At 46.2% G+C, this 20,883-nt stretch overlaps 2 protein-coding genes across 3 annotated transcripts in view; one reads left to right on the top strand and one right to left on the bottom strand.

Annotated features, from left to right (window-relative positions):
* hsd20b2 (hydroxysteroid (20-beta) dehydrogenase 2) overlaps positions 1-9,493 on the bottom strand; it is a 30,555-nt gene extending 21,062 nt beyond the window's left edge. For both annotated transcript variants that reach the window (XM_080181854.1, XM_080181855.1), the window contains exons 1-2: positions 9,275-9,493; positions 650-696 (exon numbers count right to left, since the gene is read on the bottom strand). In XM_080181854.1, coding sequence (XP_080037980.1) covers positions 650-696; positions 9,275-9,443 — 216 coding nt within the window. In that variant the 5' untranslated portion in view covers positions 9,444-9,493. The remainder of the gene's footprint in view (positions 1-649; positions 697-9,274) is intronic.
* Positions 9,494-19,288: 9,795 nt separating this feature from the next.
* LOC145337099 (eukaryotic translation initiation factor 4E type 2-like) overlaps positions 19,289-20,883 on the top strand; it is a 28,254-nt gene continuing 26,659 nt past the window's right edge. Inside the window, exon 1 of the mRNA XM_080181853.1 lies at positions 19,289-19,679. Within this exon, the coding sequence (XP_080037979.1) occupies positions 19,660-19,679 (20 nt within the window). The 5' untranslated portion in view covers positions 19,289-19,659. The remainder of the gene's footprint in view (positions 19,680-20,883) is intronic.

Genomic DNA, 20,883 nt, shown 5'->3' with positions numbered 1-20,883 from the left:
GTGCACAAGATTAAGAGTTTTGAAACTGTAGGATCAGAAACAGCTCAGCAAGCACAGGAGTAAGGGACTTGATGCAAGTTAAGGCACAGGCAGCAGAATTTTAGGATGACCACAAGTTTACAAAGGTGGCAGGTCTGGCAGAAGATCAATGATCCAGTCTGGAGATACCAAAAGCACTAATGCAATGGGCAGCACAGTGGTTAACACTGCTGCCTCACAATGTCAGGGACCCAGGTTCGATTCCGGGCTTGGGTCACTGTCCGTGCGGAGACTGCACATTCTCTCCGTGTCTGCATGGGTTTCCTCCAGGTGCTCCGGTTTTCTCCCACAGTCCAAAGACATGTAGGGGGATTAGTTGTGGGAAACGGGGGTAGAACAGGGAAGAGGGTCTGGGTAAGATAGTCAGAGATTATCTCAGACTCAATGGGCCAAATGGCCTCTCTTCTCCACGGTAGGGATTTGATGAAACGTAAAAAACATTAACTAAATCCATCTCTGTAATGTTCAATTATATTTAAAAAAGTGAATAAAGAGCAGGGTAATGTAATTAATTGGAAAGCTGTGCCAAAGAGCCCACAAAGGCATGATGGCTATAACCATTCTACTAATATTGGCAATATCTCAAGACTAAGAAGGAGATCTACATTACCTCATGAGCGTAGGCTTTTCCAATTCCAGAGGTGGCACCTGTGACAACTGGAAAAAAGTAACTGATTAAAGATTATATTAACGTACAATTACACAAATGAGACAGATTAAGCTGTTCATCGAGCACTCATCCAGAATGCCAAACAAATGGGGCAAATGGGCCTGACTGGCTAAGGCGTTGCCATTGGAGAAAACAATGGAAACCATGGGTTCTTGAGCAAAGATGCCACTTAAGTGATATGTTCCAACAATCAGCTGGCTGAATCAACATGTTCCTCTGACTGTTCATGATAGGTAGCAAGTACAGACTGTATTCAAACCAGCAAGGCCTGGTGGTATTATTAATCCAGAAACTCAGCTAATGTTCTGGGGACCTGGGTTCGAATCCCATCACGACAGATGGTGGAATTGGAATTCAATTTTAAAAACATCTGGAATTAAGAATCTATTGATGATCCATTGTCGAAAAAACCCATCTCGTTCACCAATGTCCATCAGGGAAAGAAATCTGCCATCCTTACCCAGTCTGGCCTACATGTGACTCCAGAGTCACAGCCAATGTGGTTGTTCTTTGGAGCAACTGAATTGGAGGAGTGCTTGTGGCTGCTGAATCTCTGTTTATTCTTTCGCGGTTTTTTTTTCCTTTTCTGGTTCACGGGGAAAATTTTTTTTTAAATTAGCAGAAGTTAGGCATGGGCGCAGTTGGGACCGCGGAATATAAAAAGGTAATAGTAGACTGCAGGCAGCAGAGTGAGCAGGGAACAGAGTGGGAGCTGTAAGGGCTTTGGTTCACCGGACTTAGGCAAAAGCAGGCATCGGCAAGGTAGGTTCTTTTCTGTGTTTGTCTTCTCTTTTCCCCTCTTAGTGTTTGATCTCTAAGGGCAATAAGGTAAATGGCAAGTTCAATTGAGCGACCACTTTGTTGTATTCAGTGCTAGATGTGGGAGTTCCTGAAGACACCTTGTCTCCCGGAGGTCCGCATCTGTGCTAAGTGTATGGAGCTTCAGCTCCTGAAGAACTGGGTTAGGGAGCTAGAGCTGTGGCTCGAAAATCTATTTTTATAAGGGAGAACGAAACAATAATGGGTAGGAACTATAGTCAGGTGGAGACATCAGGGCCTCAGGGTGAGGACAGGTGGCTAACAGTTAGGAAGGGCAAAAATCACAAGAGACATGTTCCAAAGAGGACCCCAGTGGTAGTCTCCCGAAACATCAAGAGAGGGGCGACAAATGAGGGAGGTGATCTTCCAGAAGTAAAACAGGAGGACCAGATCGCCTCAGAGGGAAGGAAGGGGACTAGAAGTGAGATAGTGGTGGGAGATGGGTTAGAGGAATAGATAGGCAGTTCTGTGGACTCCAGGATTGTAGTCTGCCTCCCTGGAGCAGGGGTACAGGATGTCTCAGAGAGAGTAGAAGGAATATTGAAGGGCGAAGGGAATCAAGCAGACGTGATTGTGCATATAGGTGAGAAGGATGTAGGAAGGAAGAGCAGGGGTGAAATATGTAAGCAATTTAGGGAGATGGGTGCTAGACAAAAGAGAAAGGCCTCCAGGGTGGCAATCTCTGGACTGCTATCAGTGCCTAGTGACAGTGGGGTTAGGAATACTGAGATCCTTCAACTGAATGCGTGGCTGAAGCATTGGTGCAAGAAGGACGGTTTTACATTTGTTGATCATTGGGAAGTTTTCGTAAAAGATCGGCACCTGTATAGGAAGAATGGGGAACACTTAAATGGGAAGGGTACAAATATCTTTGTTGGGAGGTTAGCTGGAGTGTTTCAGCAGCATTTAAACTAATGTGGAGGGGGGGTGGGGATGAAACTAATAGCTCAGTAGGCACGGGATTGGGAGCGAGTTGGGTGCCAGGTGAGGTTAGATGAGAAGAGAATCATCCTGGAGAAGGAGAACTGGAGTAGGCCTGTAGGTCTGGAGTGCGTCTGCTTTAATGCGAGGAGCGTAATGGGTAAGACGGACGAACTTAGGGCCTTAACGCTTACACGGAATTTGGATGTGGTTGCAGTGACAGAGACATGGTTAAAAGAAGGGCAGGACTGGCAGCTAAATATTCCTGGGTATAAGTGTTTCAGGCATGACAGAGGAGGCTCAAAAAGAGGTGGGGGAGTAGCGTTGTTAGTTAGGGAGCACATTACAGCGGTGCAGAGAGAGGACAATTTAGAGGAGTGGGGAAATGAGTCGCTGTGGGTGGAGTTTAGAAACAGGAAGGGAGCAATCACTATGCTGGGGGTATACTATAGGTCACCCAATAGCCTGTGAGAAGTGGAAGAAAGTATATGTAAGGATATTCTGGATAGGTGCTGAAAAAATAGGGTTGTTGTAGTGGGAGACTTTAATCTCCCTGGTGTGGATTGGAAGGTGCCTAGGACTGAGGGTCTGGATGAGGAGGAATTTGTTAAATGTGTACTGGAAGGCTCTTTGGAGCAGTATGTAGCTAGCCCGACTAGAAAGGGGGCTATACTGGATCTAGTTCTGGGAAATGAGCCTGGTCAGGTGGTCGGGGTTTCAGTAGGGGAACATGTGGCAAATAGCGACCACAATTCTGTCTACTTCAGGATACTAATGGATAAGGATGAGTGTTGTCTGAAGGGGAGGGTGCTAAATTGGGGGAAGGCTAGCTACAGCTGGATTAGGCAGGAACTGTTAGCCACTGATTGGGAGAGGTTGTTTGAGGGTAAGTCCATGTCTGGCATGTGGGAGTCTTTTAAGGGACAACTGATAAGGTTGCAGGACAGACATGTGCCTGTTAAGAGGGAGGATGGGAAAGGTAGAATTAGAGAGCCGTGGGTAACTAGGGATATTGAGGACTTGATCAGGAAGAAAATAGAGGCATATGTTAGGTCCAGGCAACTGGGAACGGAGAGAGCTTTGGAGGAATACAGAGTAGGAGGGAACTCAAACGGGAGTTAGAAGGGCAAAAAGGGGGCACGAGATGGTCTTGGCAGACAAGATTAAAGAAAATCCAAAGGCATTTTACTCATATGTTAGAAACAAAAGCGTGGTTAGAGAAAAAAAAAAATCGGTCCTCTTAGGGACAGAGGAAGGGAACTATGTTTAGAGCCCGAGGGAATGGGGGAGATCCTGAATGAATACTTTGCGTCAGTATTCACGAAGGAGAGGGACTTGTTGTCTGGAAGTGTCTTGGAGGGAATTGTTGACCTGTTGGAGAAAATATCCATTACAAGGGAGGAAGTGTTAGGGTTTTTAGGTAACACTAAAACTGATAAATCTCCAGGGCCTGATGGCATTTATCCTAGGCTGCTTAGGGAGACAAGAGATGAAATTGCTGAGCCTCTGACGCAAATCTTTGTCTCTTCTTTGGACACAGGTGAGGTCCCAGAGGACTGGAGGATGGCGAACGTGTACTGTTGTTTAAAAAGGATAGTAGGGATAACCTGGGTAATTATAGGCCGGTGAGCTTGACGTCAGTGGTAGGGAAATTGTTAGAGAGGATTCTTAGAGATAGGATGTATACGCATTTAGAACATGGCAATTTGATCAGTGACAGGCAACATGGTTTTGTAAAGGGGAGGTTGTGCCTTGCGAATCTGGTAGAATTTTTTGAGGAGGTGACAAAAACGGTTGACGAAGGATGAGCTGTGGATGTCGTCTATATGGATTTCAGTAAGGCGTTTGACAAAGTCCCTCATGGTAGGTTGATGAAAAAGGTTAAGGCTCATGGGATGCAAGGACAGGTGTCTAGATGGATTGAGAACTGGCTTGGTAACAGGAGACAGAGGGTAGCAGTGGAAGGGTCTTTTTCTAGCTGGAGGTCTGTGACTAGCGGTGTGCTGCAGGGCTCAGTACTGGGACCTCTGCTATTTGCAATATATATATATAAATGATTTGGAAGTGGGAGTAACTGGTGCTATCAGCAAGTTTGCAGATGACACGAAAATGGCTGGACTTGCTGATAGTGATGAGCACCAGGTTTTAGTCCAACCTATTTATTCGATAATATACTCACAAGTTTTCGAGGGGACTGCCTCTTCGTCAGGTGAATGGAGAGTTCTGGCCTCAGACAGAGCATATAAAGCACAGACAGTTTAGAGATTACTGATTTAATCTGACGAAGAGGCAGTCCCCTCGAAAGCTTGTGAGTATATTATCAAATAAATAGGTTGGACTAAAACCTGGTGTTGTCAGACTTTTTACTGTGTTTACGCCAGTCCAACGCCAGCATACCCACATCACGTGATGAACAGTGTCAGACAATACAGCAGGATATAATATAGGCTGGTAAATTGGGTGGAGAAATGGCAGATGGAATTTAATCCAGATAAATGCGAGGTGATGCATTTTGGAAGAAATAACATAGGGGGGAGTTATACAATAAATGGTAGGACTATTAAGAGTATAGAAACACAGAGGGACCTCGGGGTTCAAGTTCACAAGTCCTTGAAGGTGGCAGTACAGGTGGAGAAGGTGGTGAAGAAGGCATATGGTATGCTTGCCTTTATAGGAAGGGGTATAGAATATAAAAGCTGGCATCTAATGTCGCAGTTGTATAGAATGTTGGTTAGACCATGTTTGGAGTACTGCATCCAGTTCTGGTCACCATACTACCGGAAGGACGTGGAGACCCTGGAGAGAGTGCAGAGGAGGTTTACCAGGATGCTGCCTGGTATGGAAGGTCTTAGCTATGAGGAGAAATTGGGCAAATTGGGGCTGTTTTCCCTGGAAAGACAGAGAATGAGGGGAGATCTAATAGAGGTGTATAAGATTATGAAAGGTATAGATAGAGTGAACAGTGGGAAGCTTTTTCCCAGGTTGGATACGAAAATCACGAGGGGCCACTGGCTTAGGGTTAGAGGGGCAAGGTATAATTCAGATGTTAGAGGGAGGTTTTTCACACAGAGGGTTGTGGGAGCCTGGAATGCACTGCCAAGTAGGGTGGTGGAGGCAGGCATGCTAGAGTTGTTTAAGGCTTAACTAGATAGGCATATGAGCAGACTAGAGATGGAGGGATACAAGATTGTTCTAATTAAGGATCAAGAGCCTCAGGACATTCCTGGGAATCAATAGATTCCTAGGGCCATCCAACATATTGTATGGCTCACCTGCCTTACGTTTGAGCTTCTGGGGATCTTCCGTGAATGTCTGTATATGCTGTGTATGTTTATTGATGTCTTTTTTTTACATCCACAGGTGATTTGGTCCGCCTTGTTGGCCAACAAGGGACATACACAGGGTGGGTCGTGCGAGGGCTGCTCTTGGATGTTGCTTTAAGAGTTGCCTAGTGCTTCACGTCGTTAGTGTACGCTTAAAGCAGACCAACTGACAGGCAACACGACAGCTCAGTGACTATCTCTGTTTGCTGCACAGATACATGGACCTGGGTCGGATCTCCCACTTGGTTCAGTGCCTGTGGGAGTTTGCACATTCTCCCGTGCTTGCATGGGTTTTCTCCGGGTGCTCCAGTTTCCTCCCACACCCCAAAAACGTGCTTTTAGGCTGACTGGTGTTAACAAATTGTCCCTAAATTAGACCTCCCTTAATCTGGCACACATATAATTCTCTAAATTTGCACACCTCTATTGTGGAGTCCAAGAGGCGCAGACAAAAGTCGTAGGTAGAAGGAGGATTGGAATGAGGCACTCACTGAATGTTAAAATGGGCAGCGCAGGCTCGTAGGGCCTGTTTCCTGTGCTGTGTTGTTCTTTGACAAAGAATCTCCCACTCCCCAGTCCAAGAATGGAAACCAGAGGAAACTCACACAGATACAGGAAGAATGTCTAGACTCCGCACAGACAGTGATCCAAGCCAGGAATCAAAGCCAGGTCCCTCGCGCTGTGAGGCAGCAGTGTTAATTTGCTGACAATTGCAAGACTTTTTAATTCTGGAGATTTGTTAACTTCAGGAATCAAGATTGAAACAACAGAAGTGATTTGTTTCAATAATTTCTTGAACTTAATTCAACAAGCTACGTGAAAATTATTTCTTTTAGTCTCCCCTTCTTATTGCGAAGCATTTTAGATCAAAATCCTTCAGCCACCTGCCTGGGAAGACCAGCCAAAAGTCCCCGTTCTGATCACTATCCAGAAAGACATCCACTTGTGAGAATCTCCAGCAAGTACAGTGCAGGCTTTGCAGAGTTGTTCCCAGCCAGTGTCCAGCATTCAGATGCATGAAATGCAAATTACATTCAATGCATTTAGCATTTTAAAATTTTAATCTGATGAATTAGCTTCCTTTATCTGATTGCAAGGTTGAAAGAATGCCAAAGTTTGAAATTCCTGACTGAGAAAACTCCACATCGGGGGCCACCCGATGCCACAGTGGGTTAGCACTGCTGCCTCACAGCGCCAGGGAACTGGGTTCAATTCCTGGATTGGGACAGCATCTGTGTGGAGTTTGCATGTTCACCCCATGTCTGCATGGGTTTCCTCCGGGTGCTCTGGTTTCCTCCCACAGTCAGAAAGGCGTGCTGGTTAGGGTGCATTGGCCGTGCTAAATTCTCCCTCAGTGTAACCCGAACAGGTGCCGGAGTGTGGCAACTAGGGGATTTTTACAGTAACTTCACTGCAGTGTTAATGTAAGCCTATTTGTGACACTAACAAATAAAACTTTAAAAATAAACTCCACAAAGAAATGGAGCTTTGATCGTGTACACAGCTGATCACGTGCCACTGTGAGCTAATATTGCAGAGTCAGAGAACAGTAGCCCCTCTCTAACTTTGGAACTTTATGGCTGCCCCCACACAACCACCAGTGGCAGGCTCTTCAGCGTCAGAGGTAACAGAGCAGATCATAATTCTTTTTCAAAAACCATTCCCAATATCCACAATTTCCAACAGCACACTGGAGGCTCCTTCTTCTCTCATTCCCTTCCTCCTCCCCAACCCAAGGGGCATTAGGACCTGGTGGGAAAGAGGAGTTAGAATTCTGTGGCACCTTGCACGATCACAGGATGTCCCAAAGCAGTTTATACCCAATGATGTTCTCACGTTCTGTATAGTGACGGAGGCAATGTGGCGCACCGTATGGTTCAACAATCAGGAATCAGAGAATCCATGAAAGGACAATTGTTATCCAGGACACTGCAGGAAAATTCCCCTGCTCTTCAAATAACATCATGCAACCTTCAATGCCCACCCTAAAGAATAGACAGGGTCTTAAAGTTTAACTTCTCATTCAAATGATGGCCACTCATACAGAGCTGAACTCTTGTACAGCATCTAGGAGTACCAGCATCGATTTTAGTTAATCTTTGAAATAATGTCTTAAGCCACATCACGAGAGACAGAGCCACATGGTTTCTCTCACTGGAACACTGCAGCGCTCCCTAGGCTGAGATAAAATTGGGCATCATTTGCAAGGGAGGCACAAATTTCTGAATAGTTTGCATGTGTCAAGAGGTTCAGCAAAATTGTTAATTCTGTTCCATCAAAGCGACTTCCAAAGTGGAGCTTTGAGAATCAGAACGTCAGAGAATCTCCCCAATACAACCATACCATACACAGGTAGCTGCGCATAACATCAAACTCACACATTCCTTGTTACGTGCTATTCTGTCCTAACTCCTGTGGTGAGTATCAGTGAGCACCTCCCATTCTGGTCACTACTCAGAAACTCTTCCTCAGGCGCCCGGCACGTGCATGCAGATGGTGGTGTGGGAGGGGAGGTATCAGGAGGCCATATTCGGCCTTAGCTATGATGCAGATTCACAGTTTAAGTCTGTGTGCAAGTATCTGCCATGGTGGGAAGCAACTGCAGCAGTGAGCTTACAGCCCACAAAGACAACCAACAGCATGTGAGCAACAGGTAAAGATGCTGTTAACACATATATCTGTACTCTATAGAAAAATAGCCTAAAGTTGGGTAGACTGGATATAGTCAGGCACATTGATAACCCACATTATGGAAACAACTGTGATTTTAGTCACAAACATAGAACATAAAATTCGCTGCTGCTAACAGAGCAATAGTCAGGGACAATAAAGAGATGCCTGTGGTGTAGGAATAACACCAGATGTGTGGTGTGCAGTGAAGCATACACCACATCCTGAAGGAACGTATGAGGTCCAGTTGTAAAAACAAACGGTATACAAGATGTGTTGTTTCTACAATTGAGCATAAAAGGGGAAAAAGGTCACTGAGATAGTCGGGACAGCAGTGATTAAATTGGCAAAAGATTGATTACCGCCGATCTGAACTGGACATGTAACAGTGTTAGGTAAGACGGATGAGTTTACTAATGCACTCTTGTGATAACAGGAGACATTGTTCGATGGGGAGTAGAGGGGATGGAAACTTAGGGCACCTTGAGTCAATAGGGGAATGACAACACATAGATGGGACAGGGACCACCAATTAGGGGGGAACAACACATTGCAAAGCCAATGTGAAAAAAAGTAAAAAATTTGTAAAATTTTGTAAAATTTGTAAAAATTTTGTAATTTGTAAAAAATTGTAAAAAAAAGTATAAAAATGTGCTGCAAATCGATGTAAGGTGCGCCTTTTTTTTGGACACCCGGTCTTGCAAGAACGTTAAATAAAATATCTTGCTCCTTCAGAACTTGATTTGACTAAATTGTTTGACTGTGAGCTGCATTTCTCACACAGCAAAAAGGAGACAAGAAAATTAGAGCAGAAAATAAACCACAACCTTACCAGCCCATTCCCCGTAGGACTTCAGATTCACCCTCCAAAACCTGGCGAGGACATAAAGCCTGATACCAACCAGAATCTCCCAACTGTACTTAACAAGGTAGCAAAGGCATGTCACCATGCCAATCAATGCCAGGGCACCATTCAGTGAAGGGTCTGCAAAAAGCTGCATCGTCAGACAAGGTTCTGAAAGTCCGAAGTCCTCTCTGGTTCTTTGTTGTGGCGTTTTGTACAGGATGAAGTAATCCCTGCCCCTTGCACTGGAGCTAACTGGCTATCTCTAAGTGATTGGCAGGTCAGTTTTTTGATCTCATTTCCTCATTCAAATACATATTTAACCCGAAGCATGTCGCTCTGTACTTTTCGCACATAGCCCACCACCCCATAGAACTGAATCTATTTGATGCAGAGACCTGTTGGAACAAGTCAGTCTGTATTTTATGAACTGATCACACTGACACTTTTTTTGTCAAATTACAATCTAATCTTCCAGTCTATTAGTCAGTGTGATAAAAGTTATCGCTCAATAAATAGCATTCTCACTCTTTTCCAACCCTATTTCAGACATGTCAGTGTGAAGATCGCTATCAAGAGAAGCAAGTCTTCGTTTACAAAGGCTGCCCACAATAAGTAGGCACCACAGCAAAATTACAGATGGAGGGTCACTTCATTCCAAAGGGGATTGGCATTCACCTGCAGCTCAGATCTACTAATGAGGCAGCCACAAGTTGATAACAACACAAAAGAATCAACAATGATAGAAAACGGCAAATGCACCAGTATCAACATATCATTTAAATACAGTAACACAAAAAACATAACAAAATGATAAGCAGCGGGTGTCCGTTGCAAGCTATCTACAACCAGCCGTATGAACGCTCTCTCAGACTTTTGTCAAATTACTATCAATCGTTTTGGGCCAGCCAAATAAACTAAATCAAACTAACGAAGGAACAAATTAATGGGGCAGCTGCCAAAAGGGGGGGAACCGCCCGAAACAAAGGACAAAAGAACAAAGAAAATTACAGCACAGGAACAGGCCATTTGGCCCTCCAAGCCTGCACCAGCCATGCTGCCCATCAGAACTAAAATCCGCTACCCTTCCGGGAACCATATCCCTCTATTCCCATCCTATTTATGTATTTGTCCAGACGCCCATTAAAAGTCACTGTCATATCTGCTTCCCAGCAGCAAGTTCCAGGCATCCACCGCCCTCTGTGTGAAAAATTTGCCTCGTACATCTCCTCTAAACCTTGCCCCTCACACCTTAAACCTACGCACTCTAATTATTGACTCTTCCACCCTGGGAAAAAGCTTCTGACTATTCACTCTGTCCGCACCTCTCATAATCTTGTAGACTTCGATCAGATCGCCCCCTCAACCTCTGTGGTTCCAGTGAGAACAAACCAAGTTTCTCCAACCTCATAGCTAATGTCCTCCACACCAGGCAACATCCTGGTAAATCTTTTCTGTGCCCTCTCCAAAACCTCCACATCCTTCTGGTAGTGTGGCGACCAGAATTGAACACTATATTCCAAGTGCGGCCTAACTAAGGTTCTATAAAACTGCATAATGACTTGCCAATTTTTAAACTCAATGCCTCGGCCAATGAACGCAAGCATGCCATGTGCCTTCTTGACTACCTTCTCCACCTGCATTGCCACTTTCAATGATTTAGCGTGGATAGGGGATTGGCTGTCAAATAGGAGGCAGAGAGTGGGTGTCAATGGGTGCTATTCGGATTGGCAGTTGGTGACTAGTGGAGTGCCCCAGGGATCAGTGCTGGGGCCTCAGCTATTTACCATTTATATAGTTGATCTGGAGGAGGGAGCTGAGTGTAAGGTGTCGAAATTTGCTGATGACACAAAGATAAGTGGAACAGCAAATTGTGCGGAGGGTGTAGAAAGTCTGCAGAGGGATCTTGATAGGCTGAGCGAGTGAGCGAGGACCTGGCAGATGGAATACAATGTTGGCAAGTGTGAGGTTATCCACTTTGGCAGGAATAATAGTAGGAAGGACTACTACTTACAGGGCGAAAAGCTGCAGCATGCTACGGTGCAGAGGGACCTGGGGGTCCTTGTACATGAGTCGCAAAAACCCAGCCTACAGGTGCAGCAGGTGGTCAGGAAGGCAAATAGGATGCTGGCCTTCATAGCGAGGGGGATTGAATATAAAACAGAGGAAGTTCACTAGGCTGATACCGGAGTTGAGGGGGTTGAGCTATGAAGAGACGCTGAATAGACTGGGCTTGTACTCGTTAGAGTTTAGAAGGATAAGGGGGGATCTTATTGAGACATATGAGGTGATGAAAGGGATGGATAGGGTAGAGGTGGAGAGGTTCTTCCCGCTCAGAAAGGACAGCAGGACTAGAGGGCACAGCCTCAAGATAAGGGTGGGGGGGCAGTTTAGAACAGAGTTGAGGAGGAACCTCTTCACTCAAAGGGTGGTGAATCTCTGGAATTCTCTGCCCGTTGAAGTGGTGGAGGCTACCTCGCTAAATATATTTAAGACACGGGTAGATAGGTTTTTGGTAGGCAAGGGAATTAAGGGTTATGGGGAGAAAGCGGAAAGTGGAACTGAGCCACTTCAGATCAGCCATGATCTTATTGAATGGCGGAGCGGGCTCGAAGGGCTAGATGGCCTACTCCTGCTCCTATTTCTTATGTTCTCATCCATACACCCAGATCCCTCTGCCTATCTTGTCCCTCTTAAGGGTTCTGCTATTTACTGTATATTTCCTATCTTTATTAGACCTTCCAAAATGTATTACCTCACATTTGTCCGGATTAAACTCCATCTGCATCTCTCTGCCCAAGCCTCCAATGGATATATATCTTGCTGTATCCTCTGATGGTCCTCATTGCTATCCGCAAATCCACCAACCTTTGTGTCGTCGGCAAACTTATTAATCAAACCAGTTACACTTTCTTCCAAATCATTTATATATATTACAAACTGCAAAGGTCCCAGCACTGATCCCTGAGGAATGCCACTTGTTACAGCCCTCCATTCAGAAACACACCCTTCCATCGCTACCGACTATCATCTATGACGGAGCCAATTCTGTATCCATCTTGGCAGCTCACCTCTGATCCCATGCGACTTCACCTTCTGCACCAGAAGGGACCTTGACAAAGGCCTTAAGTCCATGTAGACAACATCCACTGCCATACCTTTGTCAATCATCTTCATCACTTCCTCGAAAAACTCGATCAACCATAATTCTATCTCCTTCACAATTGCATTGGAACGAGATAGGATCAGGCAGGCTAGGAAGGTGTTTGTCTGGGATAAGGGGAGATACGAAAAAGTCAGGAAGATACTTGGACAAATAAACTGGAAGGAGGCGTTCTTAGGGAAAAGTACCGAAGGAAGGTGGCAGATATTCAAGGAATGTGTGTCTGGAGCTCTGAATGACAACATTCCGATGAGGCCTACTCCTGCTCCTATTTCTTATGTTCTTATGAGACAAGGGGGTTTTGGTAGGTCGCGGGAACCGTGGTGCACAAAGGCTGTGTTGAACCTAGTCAGGAGGAAAGGGAAGGTGTATAAGAGGTTCAGGGAATTAGGAGAGGTTAAAGATCTTGAGGAGTATAAGGACTGTAGGAAGGAACTTAAAAGGGAAATTAGGAGAGCCAGAAGGGGTCATGAGAAGACCTCGGCGGGTAAGATTAAGGAGAATCCCAAGGCCTTCTATAAATATGTGAAAGGTAAAAGGATAAGAAAAGGGATAGGACCTATAAAAGGTGAGGGGGGAAAGGTTTGTGTGGGACCAGAAGAAATGGCAGAGGTGCTTAACGAGTACTTCGCCTCAGTATTCACAGTGGAAGCTGATCTGGGAGATTTTGTTATGGATTTGCAGCAGATGGAAAAGATTGAGTACGTGAATATTAAGGAGGAGGATGTGTTGGAACTTTTGAATTCTATCAAGGTAGATAAGTCGCCTGGACCAGATGGGATGTACCCCAGGATACTGTGGGAGGCGAGGGAAGAGATTGCAGAGCCCCTGGCGATGATCTTTGCGTCTTCAATGGAGACGGGAGAGGTTCCGGAGGATTGGGGGATTGTGGATGTAGTTCCTATTTTCAAGAAAGGGAACAGAGATAGCCCGGGAAATTACCGACCGGTGAGTCTGACCTCAGTAGTTGGTAAGCTGATGGAGAGGCTTCTGAGGGACAAGATTTACGAACACTTGGAGAGGTTTGACATGATCAGGAATAGTCAGCATGGATTTGTCAAGGGCAGGTCGTGCCTTACAAGCCTAGTTGAGTTCTTCGATAATGTGACTGAACACATTGATGAAGGAAGTGCCGTGGACGTAGTGTACATGGACTTCAGCAAGGCGTTTGATAAGGTCCCCCATGCAAGACTTCTTGAGAAGGTGAGAGGGCATGGGATCCAAGGGCCTTTGGCCTTGTGGATCCAGAATTGGCTTGCCTGCAGAAGGCAGAGAGTGGTTGTGGATGGGGCTTTTTCTGAATGGAGGTCAGTCACCAGCGGAGTGCCTCAAGGATCTGTTCTGGGACCCTTGTTGTTTGTCATTTTCAGAAATGACCTGGATGAGGAAGTGGAGGGATGGGTAAGTAAGTTCGCTGATGACACTAAGGTCGGTGGTGTTGTGGATGGTCTGGAAGGATGGCAAAAGTTGCAGCAGGACATAGATAGGATGCAGGACTGGGCGGAGAAGTGGCAGATGGACTTCAACGCGGATAAATGTGTAGTCGTCCATTTTGGCAGAACCAACGGGATGAACGAGTACACTATCAAGGGCAGAAGTCTGAGTAGTGTTGAAGAGCAGAAGGATCTAGGGGTCCGGGTCCACAGGACTCTTAAATCGGCCTTGCAGGTGGAGGAGGCGGTCAAGAAGGCGTATGGTGTACTGGCCTTCATTAATCGAGGGATTGAGTTTAGGAGTCGGGAGGTAATGCTGCAACTTTATAAGACCCTTGTCAGGCCTCATTTAGAGTATTGTGCGCAGTTCTGGTCGCCTCACTATAGGAAAGATGTAGAAGCTATTGAGAGGGTACAGAGGAGATTTACAAGGATGTTGCCTGGACTGGGAGGCATGCCTTATGAAGTTAGGTTGAGGGAGCTGGGACTCTTTTCCCTGGAGAGACGAAGGTTGAGAGGCGACCTGATAGAAGTTTACAAAATGTTGAGAGGAATAGATAGGGTGGACTCTCAGAGGCTATTTCCCCGGGTTGAAATGGTTGCTACGAGAGGACACAGATTTAAGGTGCAAGGAGGGAAGTTCAGAAGTGATGTTAGGGGTAAGTTTTTCACTCAGAGGGTGGTGAGTGAATGGAATCGGCTGCCGTCAGTGGTGGTGGAGGCGAACTCGCTGGGGTCTTTTAAAAGACTTCTGGATGAGTATATGGGGTTTAATGAGATTGAGGGTTATAGATAGGTCTGTAGGTTGGTAGGTGTTAATGTGATCGGCGCAACTCGTGGGCCGAAGGGCCTGTTTGTGCTGTAGTGTTCTATGTTCTAACTTCGTGAGACATGACCTCCCCTTCACAAAACTATACTGCCTCTCACTAATACATCTACTTATTTCCAAGTGGGAGTAAATCCTGTTTCGAAGAAACCTCTTCCATAATTTCCCTATCACTGACATAAGGCTCACCAGTCTGTAATTACCTGGATTATTCTTGCTATCCTCCTTAAACAAAGGAACAACATTGGCTATTCTCCAGTCCTCTGGGACCTCCCCTGTAGCCAGTGAGGATACAAAGATTTCTCTCAAGGCCCCAACAATTTCCTCCCTTGTCTCAGTATTTTGGGGTATATCCCATCAGGCCCTGGGGACTTGTCTACCTTAATGTTTCTCAAGATCTCAGCATGACTCAAACCATCTACACACCCTTTCCCAGATGCATCATTCACCAAGTCCTTCTCTTTGGTGAATACTGACACAAAGTATTCATTTAATACCTCATCCATTTTCTCTGGCTCCACACATACATTCCCTCCCCTGTCCTTGAGTGGGCCAACTCTCTCCCTGGCTATCCTCTTGCTCTTTATGTATGTATAAAAAGCCTTGGAATTTTCCTTAATCCTGCTGGACAATGATTTTTTGTGACACCTTTTAGCCCTCCTTACTTAAGTTTCTTTCTATTTTCCTTGTATTCCACACTTGCTTCCTGTGTTCCCACCTCCTATCTTTGACAAATCCTTCCTTTTTCTCTTTGACTAGGCTCACAATATCTCTCATTATCCAAGGTTCCCAAAACTTGCCATACTTATCCTTCATCCTCATTGGAATGTGCCAATCCTCAATCCCCATCAACTGACACTTGAAAGCTTCTCACATGCCAGATGTTGATTTGCCCTCAGACATCTGCCCCCAATCTACATTCTTCTGTTGCTGCCTAATATTGTTGTCATTAGCCTTCCCCTAGTTTAGCACCTTAACTTGAGGACTACACTTTTCTTTATCCATCAATACCTTAAAGCTTACTGAATTGTGGTCACTGTTCCTTACTGAAACATCAACCATCTGGCTGGTCTCATTCCCAATACCAGGTTCAGTATGGCCCCTTCCCTATTTGGACTATCCACATACTGTTTTATGAAGCTCTCCTGGATGCTCCTTACAAACTCTGCCCCATCCATGCCCCTAGCATTGTGACTCCGAATCAATATAGGGGCAATTAAAATCTCCCACCAACCCTGTTACTTTTATACCTTGCCAAAATCTGCTTACATATCTGTTCCTCTATCTTCCACTGGCTGTTGGGCAGCCAATAATAAACCCCCAACATTGTAACTACCACCCTTCCTATTTCTGAGCTCTACCCATATTGCCACACTCTATGAGTCCTCCAAGTAACCTCCCACAGTACAGCTGTGATATTCTTCTTAACCAGTAGTGCAATTCTCCCATCCCTTTTACATCCCCCTTTACCCCGCCTGAAACATCTGCATCCTGGAATGTTTAGCTGCCAATCCTGTCCTTCCCTTCAACACATCAGAAATAGAAAGGAAACTTCAAAACTTCAAATCAAAATAAGATTAAAAGGGGACAATAATGCACCCCAGCCCCTGCAGTGCCCAGTGAGCACAGAGATGCTAACAGTGCCCTTGGACACTGCATGCTCCCTTCCTGGACTTTTTTGGCAAAGCAAGTAAACTAAATGTAATTAAGGGACAAATTAAAAAGGGGTAGCTCCCAAAAAAGGGAACCACGCAACACAAAGAACAAAGTAGAAAGGAAACTTAAAACTTTAAACTAAAATGTGACTGAAGGGGTCTATAATACATCCCAGCCCCTGTGGTGCCCAGCAGGCATGGAAGGTGTTAACAGTGCCCTTGGACACTGCATGCTCCCTCTCGAGGGACACCCAGCCACAGTAATTACTACCCTGATCTGTGCATCAGTTTATTAAATCAGTATGCTCAATGAATAGCATTCTCACTCTTTGTTGTTTCCAACCCCACCTGAAGACAATTTGAGGTATGACAGACTCACGTTAGGGGGGCTCTTTCAGGTCAAACCAAGTAGACAAACTCAAATTACGTTAGGACAAAGTAAAAGGGGCAGCTCCCCAAAAGATCAGGGGGAACAGCCTGAACAAAAACAAAAAGGACAAAGGAAACTTAAGACTCATCAAATCAAAATGTGATTGTCAAGACTCACATTAGGTCCCTACTGCTGACTCAAACAATATATTTCTTTTGCTGATGAGAGGTCAGCTTCCTGCTGATTGGTGCACAATGCACTGATACTTATGCAGCTAATGATGTCTCTGTTAATTGAATCTATAAGTGGGCACTGGGTCACTCCAGTGTCAGCAATCCAAATTAAAGAAGTCTAATTAAAGTGCCCCCTTTTTAAGAGACTATAACTAATACAGAAATCATATAAAAGATATGAAGCAGCTCAATGATGTTTGTCAGGACTGCAGTATAATCTCCAACCCAAATCCCCAATACTACGGTGGGCTTCACAGAGGTACAGTGGTTAGTGCTGCTGGCCGGGTCCCAGGTTCGATTCCTGGCTTGAGTCCCTGTCTGTTGTGACTGCACATTCTCCCCGGGTCTGTGTGGGCTTCATAGAATCATAGACTATTCGGCGTATCGAGTCTGTACCGACCACAATTCCACCCAGACCCTATTCCCTCAACCCTACGCATTTACCCTGCTTATCCCCCTGACACATGGGTCAATTTACCATAGTAAGAAGTCTCACAACAGCAGGTCAATTTACCATGGCCAGTCAACCTGCAATCTGCACATCTTCAGACTGTGGGAGAAAACCGAACGGTGGCGGGGTGGGGGTATGGGAATGGGGGAGGGGGAGTGGAAGGGCAGGGGTGTGCGGGGGGGGGGGTGGAGCAGGCTTGCAGGGCCAAATGGCCTACTGCTTCTAGTTTCTGTTTCTAAAATGATCCATATCTACCATCAGAAAGAAAATTGGTGCCAACTGCATACACAGGACATGCTGACCTGTTCATTCTTGCCTCGTGATCATACACTACTGCAGTGAGAAGTTACCCAGAGAGAAAAGGGGGCTAAAAAAAGGTCACACAATCTTTGAAGATCATTTTTAGAGACTCATTTTTCAACACTGTGCAGCCCACCAATGTTTAACCCACATCTAACTCAGGGCTGAGAATGAAATCCCTCTAAGTCGGTCCACCTCATGTCCAATGAGGGGCATACATGCGATGGGTCGTACTGGGGCTGCTCTTGGTTGCTCGAGATTGGCCTAGTGCTTCATGTCGTTAGTGTGTGCCTAAACTGGACAAGATACTGCGCAAGACGACAGCTCAGTGCCTATCGCTGATTGCTGTGCAGACACATGGATTTGGGCCGGTGTCTGTGAGAGTTTGCGCATTCTCCCCGTGCTTGCGTGGGTTTTCTCCGGGTGCTCCGGTTTCCTCCCACACCCCAAAAATGTGCTGTTAGGCTGACTGGCAGGAATAAATTGTCCCTAAATCAGTTTCCCTCAATCTGGATGACCATAAAACATTAGATACGGGTCATGGATAGAGAGGTGGACTAGTGGTGTTGAGATGGCGGCGTGGGCTTGTTGGGCCAAAGGGCCTGTTTCCCGGGCTGATTTTGTTCTTTGCTCTAAGTCCCATTATGTTATTCATGTTTTTACAAAAACCTTGGATTAATTGAATAGAAGCACCAAATTAATACAACTCAAAAAAAATCAGGAAGTACTGAAATTCAGCTGCTGAATGCCGGATCCTAAACTTAATGTTGGAATTTAATGTTGGCAAGTGTGAGGTGGTCCACTTTGGTAGAAAGAATGGTAGGAAGGACTATTACCTATGTGGAGAAAAACTGCAGCAGGCGACGGTGCAGAGGGACCTCGGGGTCCTTGTTCATGAGTCGCAAAAACCCAGCTTGCAGGTGCAGCAGGTGGTCAGGAAAGCGAATGGGATGCTGGCCTTCATAGCGAGGGGGATTGAATATAAAAGTAGGGAGGTCTTGCTGCAGCTGTATAGGGCATTGGTGAGGCCGCAGCTGGAGTACTGTGTGCAGTTTTGGGCGCCGCACCTGCGCAAAGATATTTTGGCCTTGGAGGGAGTGCAGAGGAGGTTTACTAGGCTGATGCCGGAGTTGAGGGGGTTGAGCTATGAGGAGAGGCTGAATAAACTGGGCTTGTACTCGTTAGAGTTTAGAAGAATGAGGGGAGATCTCATTGAGACGTATAAGATGATGAATGGGATGGATAGGATAGAGGTGGAGAGACTCTTCCCGCTCAGAAAAGACAGTAGGACTAGGGGGCACAGCCTCAAGATAAAAGGGGGGCGGTTTAGAACGGAGTTGAGGAGGAACTTCTTCACTCAAAGGGTGGTGAATCTCTGGAATTCTCTGCCCGTTGAAGTGGTGGAGGCTGCCTCGCTAAATATTTTTAAGAAGTGGGTTGATGGGTTTTTGGTAGGAGAGGGTGGGAAAGTGGAACTGAGCAGTGACAGATCAGCCATGATCTTACTGAATGGCGGGGCAGGCTCGAAGGGCTGGATGGCCTACTCCTGCTCCTATTTCTTATGTTCTTAAATCTCCGCCTCGGGCCACAAGAGTTGGAGACGCAGCGTCCTCAGGTGAGACCCAGCAGGGGTTTTGAAGTCGACATCTTTGAACCACCCGAGGTTTGTCCAAAAGAGCTCGCCGTGGACGCGTGCGCGTCAGTTGTCGCGAATCGTGGGCGCATGCGCCTGGATTGTCACAAGCCGTGCGCGCATTCGCGTCGATTGCCCTGAGCTGCGGCGCATGCGCACCGTCGGAGCCGCCGGGTACAATCGGCCTCCTTGTTCCGAGCCGGTCGGATTTTTTAAAAAAACCGTCAACAGCAGAACTTGGCGTTTTTTTAAATCGAATACTCGTTTCCATCGCCTTTCTTTTTAAATCTCGGGGAGCTCCTGGAAGAGATGAACAATAAATTCCAAGCGTGAGTCGACCATCAGTTTATTTTTTCCCCCCTCTCCTTCTTCCCGGAGGCGGTTGGCGGCTCCAGCAGACGTCCGGAGGTCCCGCCCCCCGTGGCGCCGCTGGCTGGCGGCTTGGCACGAGGGCGGGATGAGGGACCGTCCGCTGATTGGCCGGCCCGCACGTCAATCAAAAGCAAGGTTGTTCGCCGTCTGTCTGCCGGCTTGCGTCAGGTTTGGTTGAGGCGCAACAGGTGGTTCAAGGGTCGTTTCTGTCGACTCTTCCCAAACGGTCCCTGATGAGAGTCCCAGAGACATTAACTCCGCTTCTCCCTCTCCAGAAATGCTGCAGAGTTTCATAGAGTCCCTACAGTGCAGAAGGAGACTATTTGGCCCATCGAGTCTGCACCGACCACAATCCCACCCAGGCCTTACCCCCATATCCCTACACATTTACCCGCTAATCCCTCTAATCTACGCATCTCAGGGCTTTAAGGAGCAATTTTTTTTAGTATGGCCAATCAACCTAGCCTCCACATCTTTGGACTGTGGGAGGAAACTGGAGCACCCAGAGGAAACCCATGCAGACACGAGGAGAATGTGCAAACTCCAAAACTTGGTGTTGTCAGACTTTTTACTGTGCAAACTCCACACAGGCAGTGACCCAAGCTGGGAATCGAACCCAGGTCCCTGGACCTGTGAAGCAGTCGCTTATCTGGCATTTTCTGTTTTTAATTTCAGATTTTCAACACCAGTGTCATAAGTAGATTTACATTAACACTGCAGTGAAGTTACTGAGAAAACCTAGTGGCTACACTCTGGCACCTGATGCACTGAGGGAGAATTTTTAGCATGGGGCCCAATGCACCTAATCTTTCAGACTGGGAGGAAACCAGACCGCCCAAAGGAAGTCCACACAGAGATGGGAGAATGTGCAGACTCCACACAGTCACCCAAGGTGAGGATCAAACCCAGGTTCCTGGCCACTATTATACAAGATATGTTATGACGTGGCACAGTGGTTAACGCTGTTGCCTCATAGCATCAGGGACCCGGGTTTGATTCCAGCCTTGGGTGACTGTCTATGTGGAGTTTGCATGTTCTCTCCCGTTCTGCTTTGTTTTCTCTAGGTGCTCCGGTTTTCTCCCCACAGTCCAAAGATGTGCGGGTTAGGTAGATTGGCCATGCTAAATTGCTCCTTACTGTCAGGGAAATTAGTGGGGTAAA

This window comes from Carcharhinus amblyrhynchos, unplaced genomic scaffold (assembly GCF_965287045.1).
Source record: "Carcharhinus amblyrhynchos unplaced genomic scaffold, sCarAmb.v2.hapA scaffold_43, whole genome shotgun sequence".
NCBI lineage: Eukaryota > Metazoa > Chordata > Chondrichthyes > Carcharhiniformes > Carcharhinidae > Carcharhinus > Carcharhinus amblyrhynchos.
This window is presented reverse-complemented; position numbering and strand designations above follow the sequence as displayed.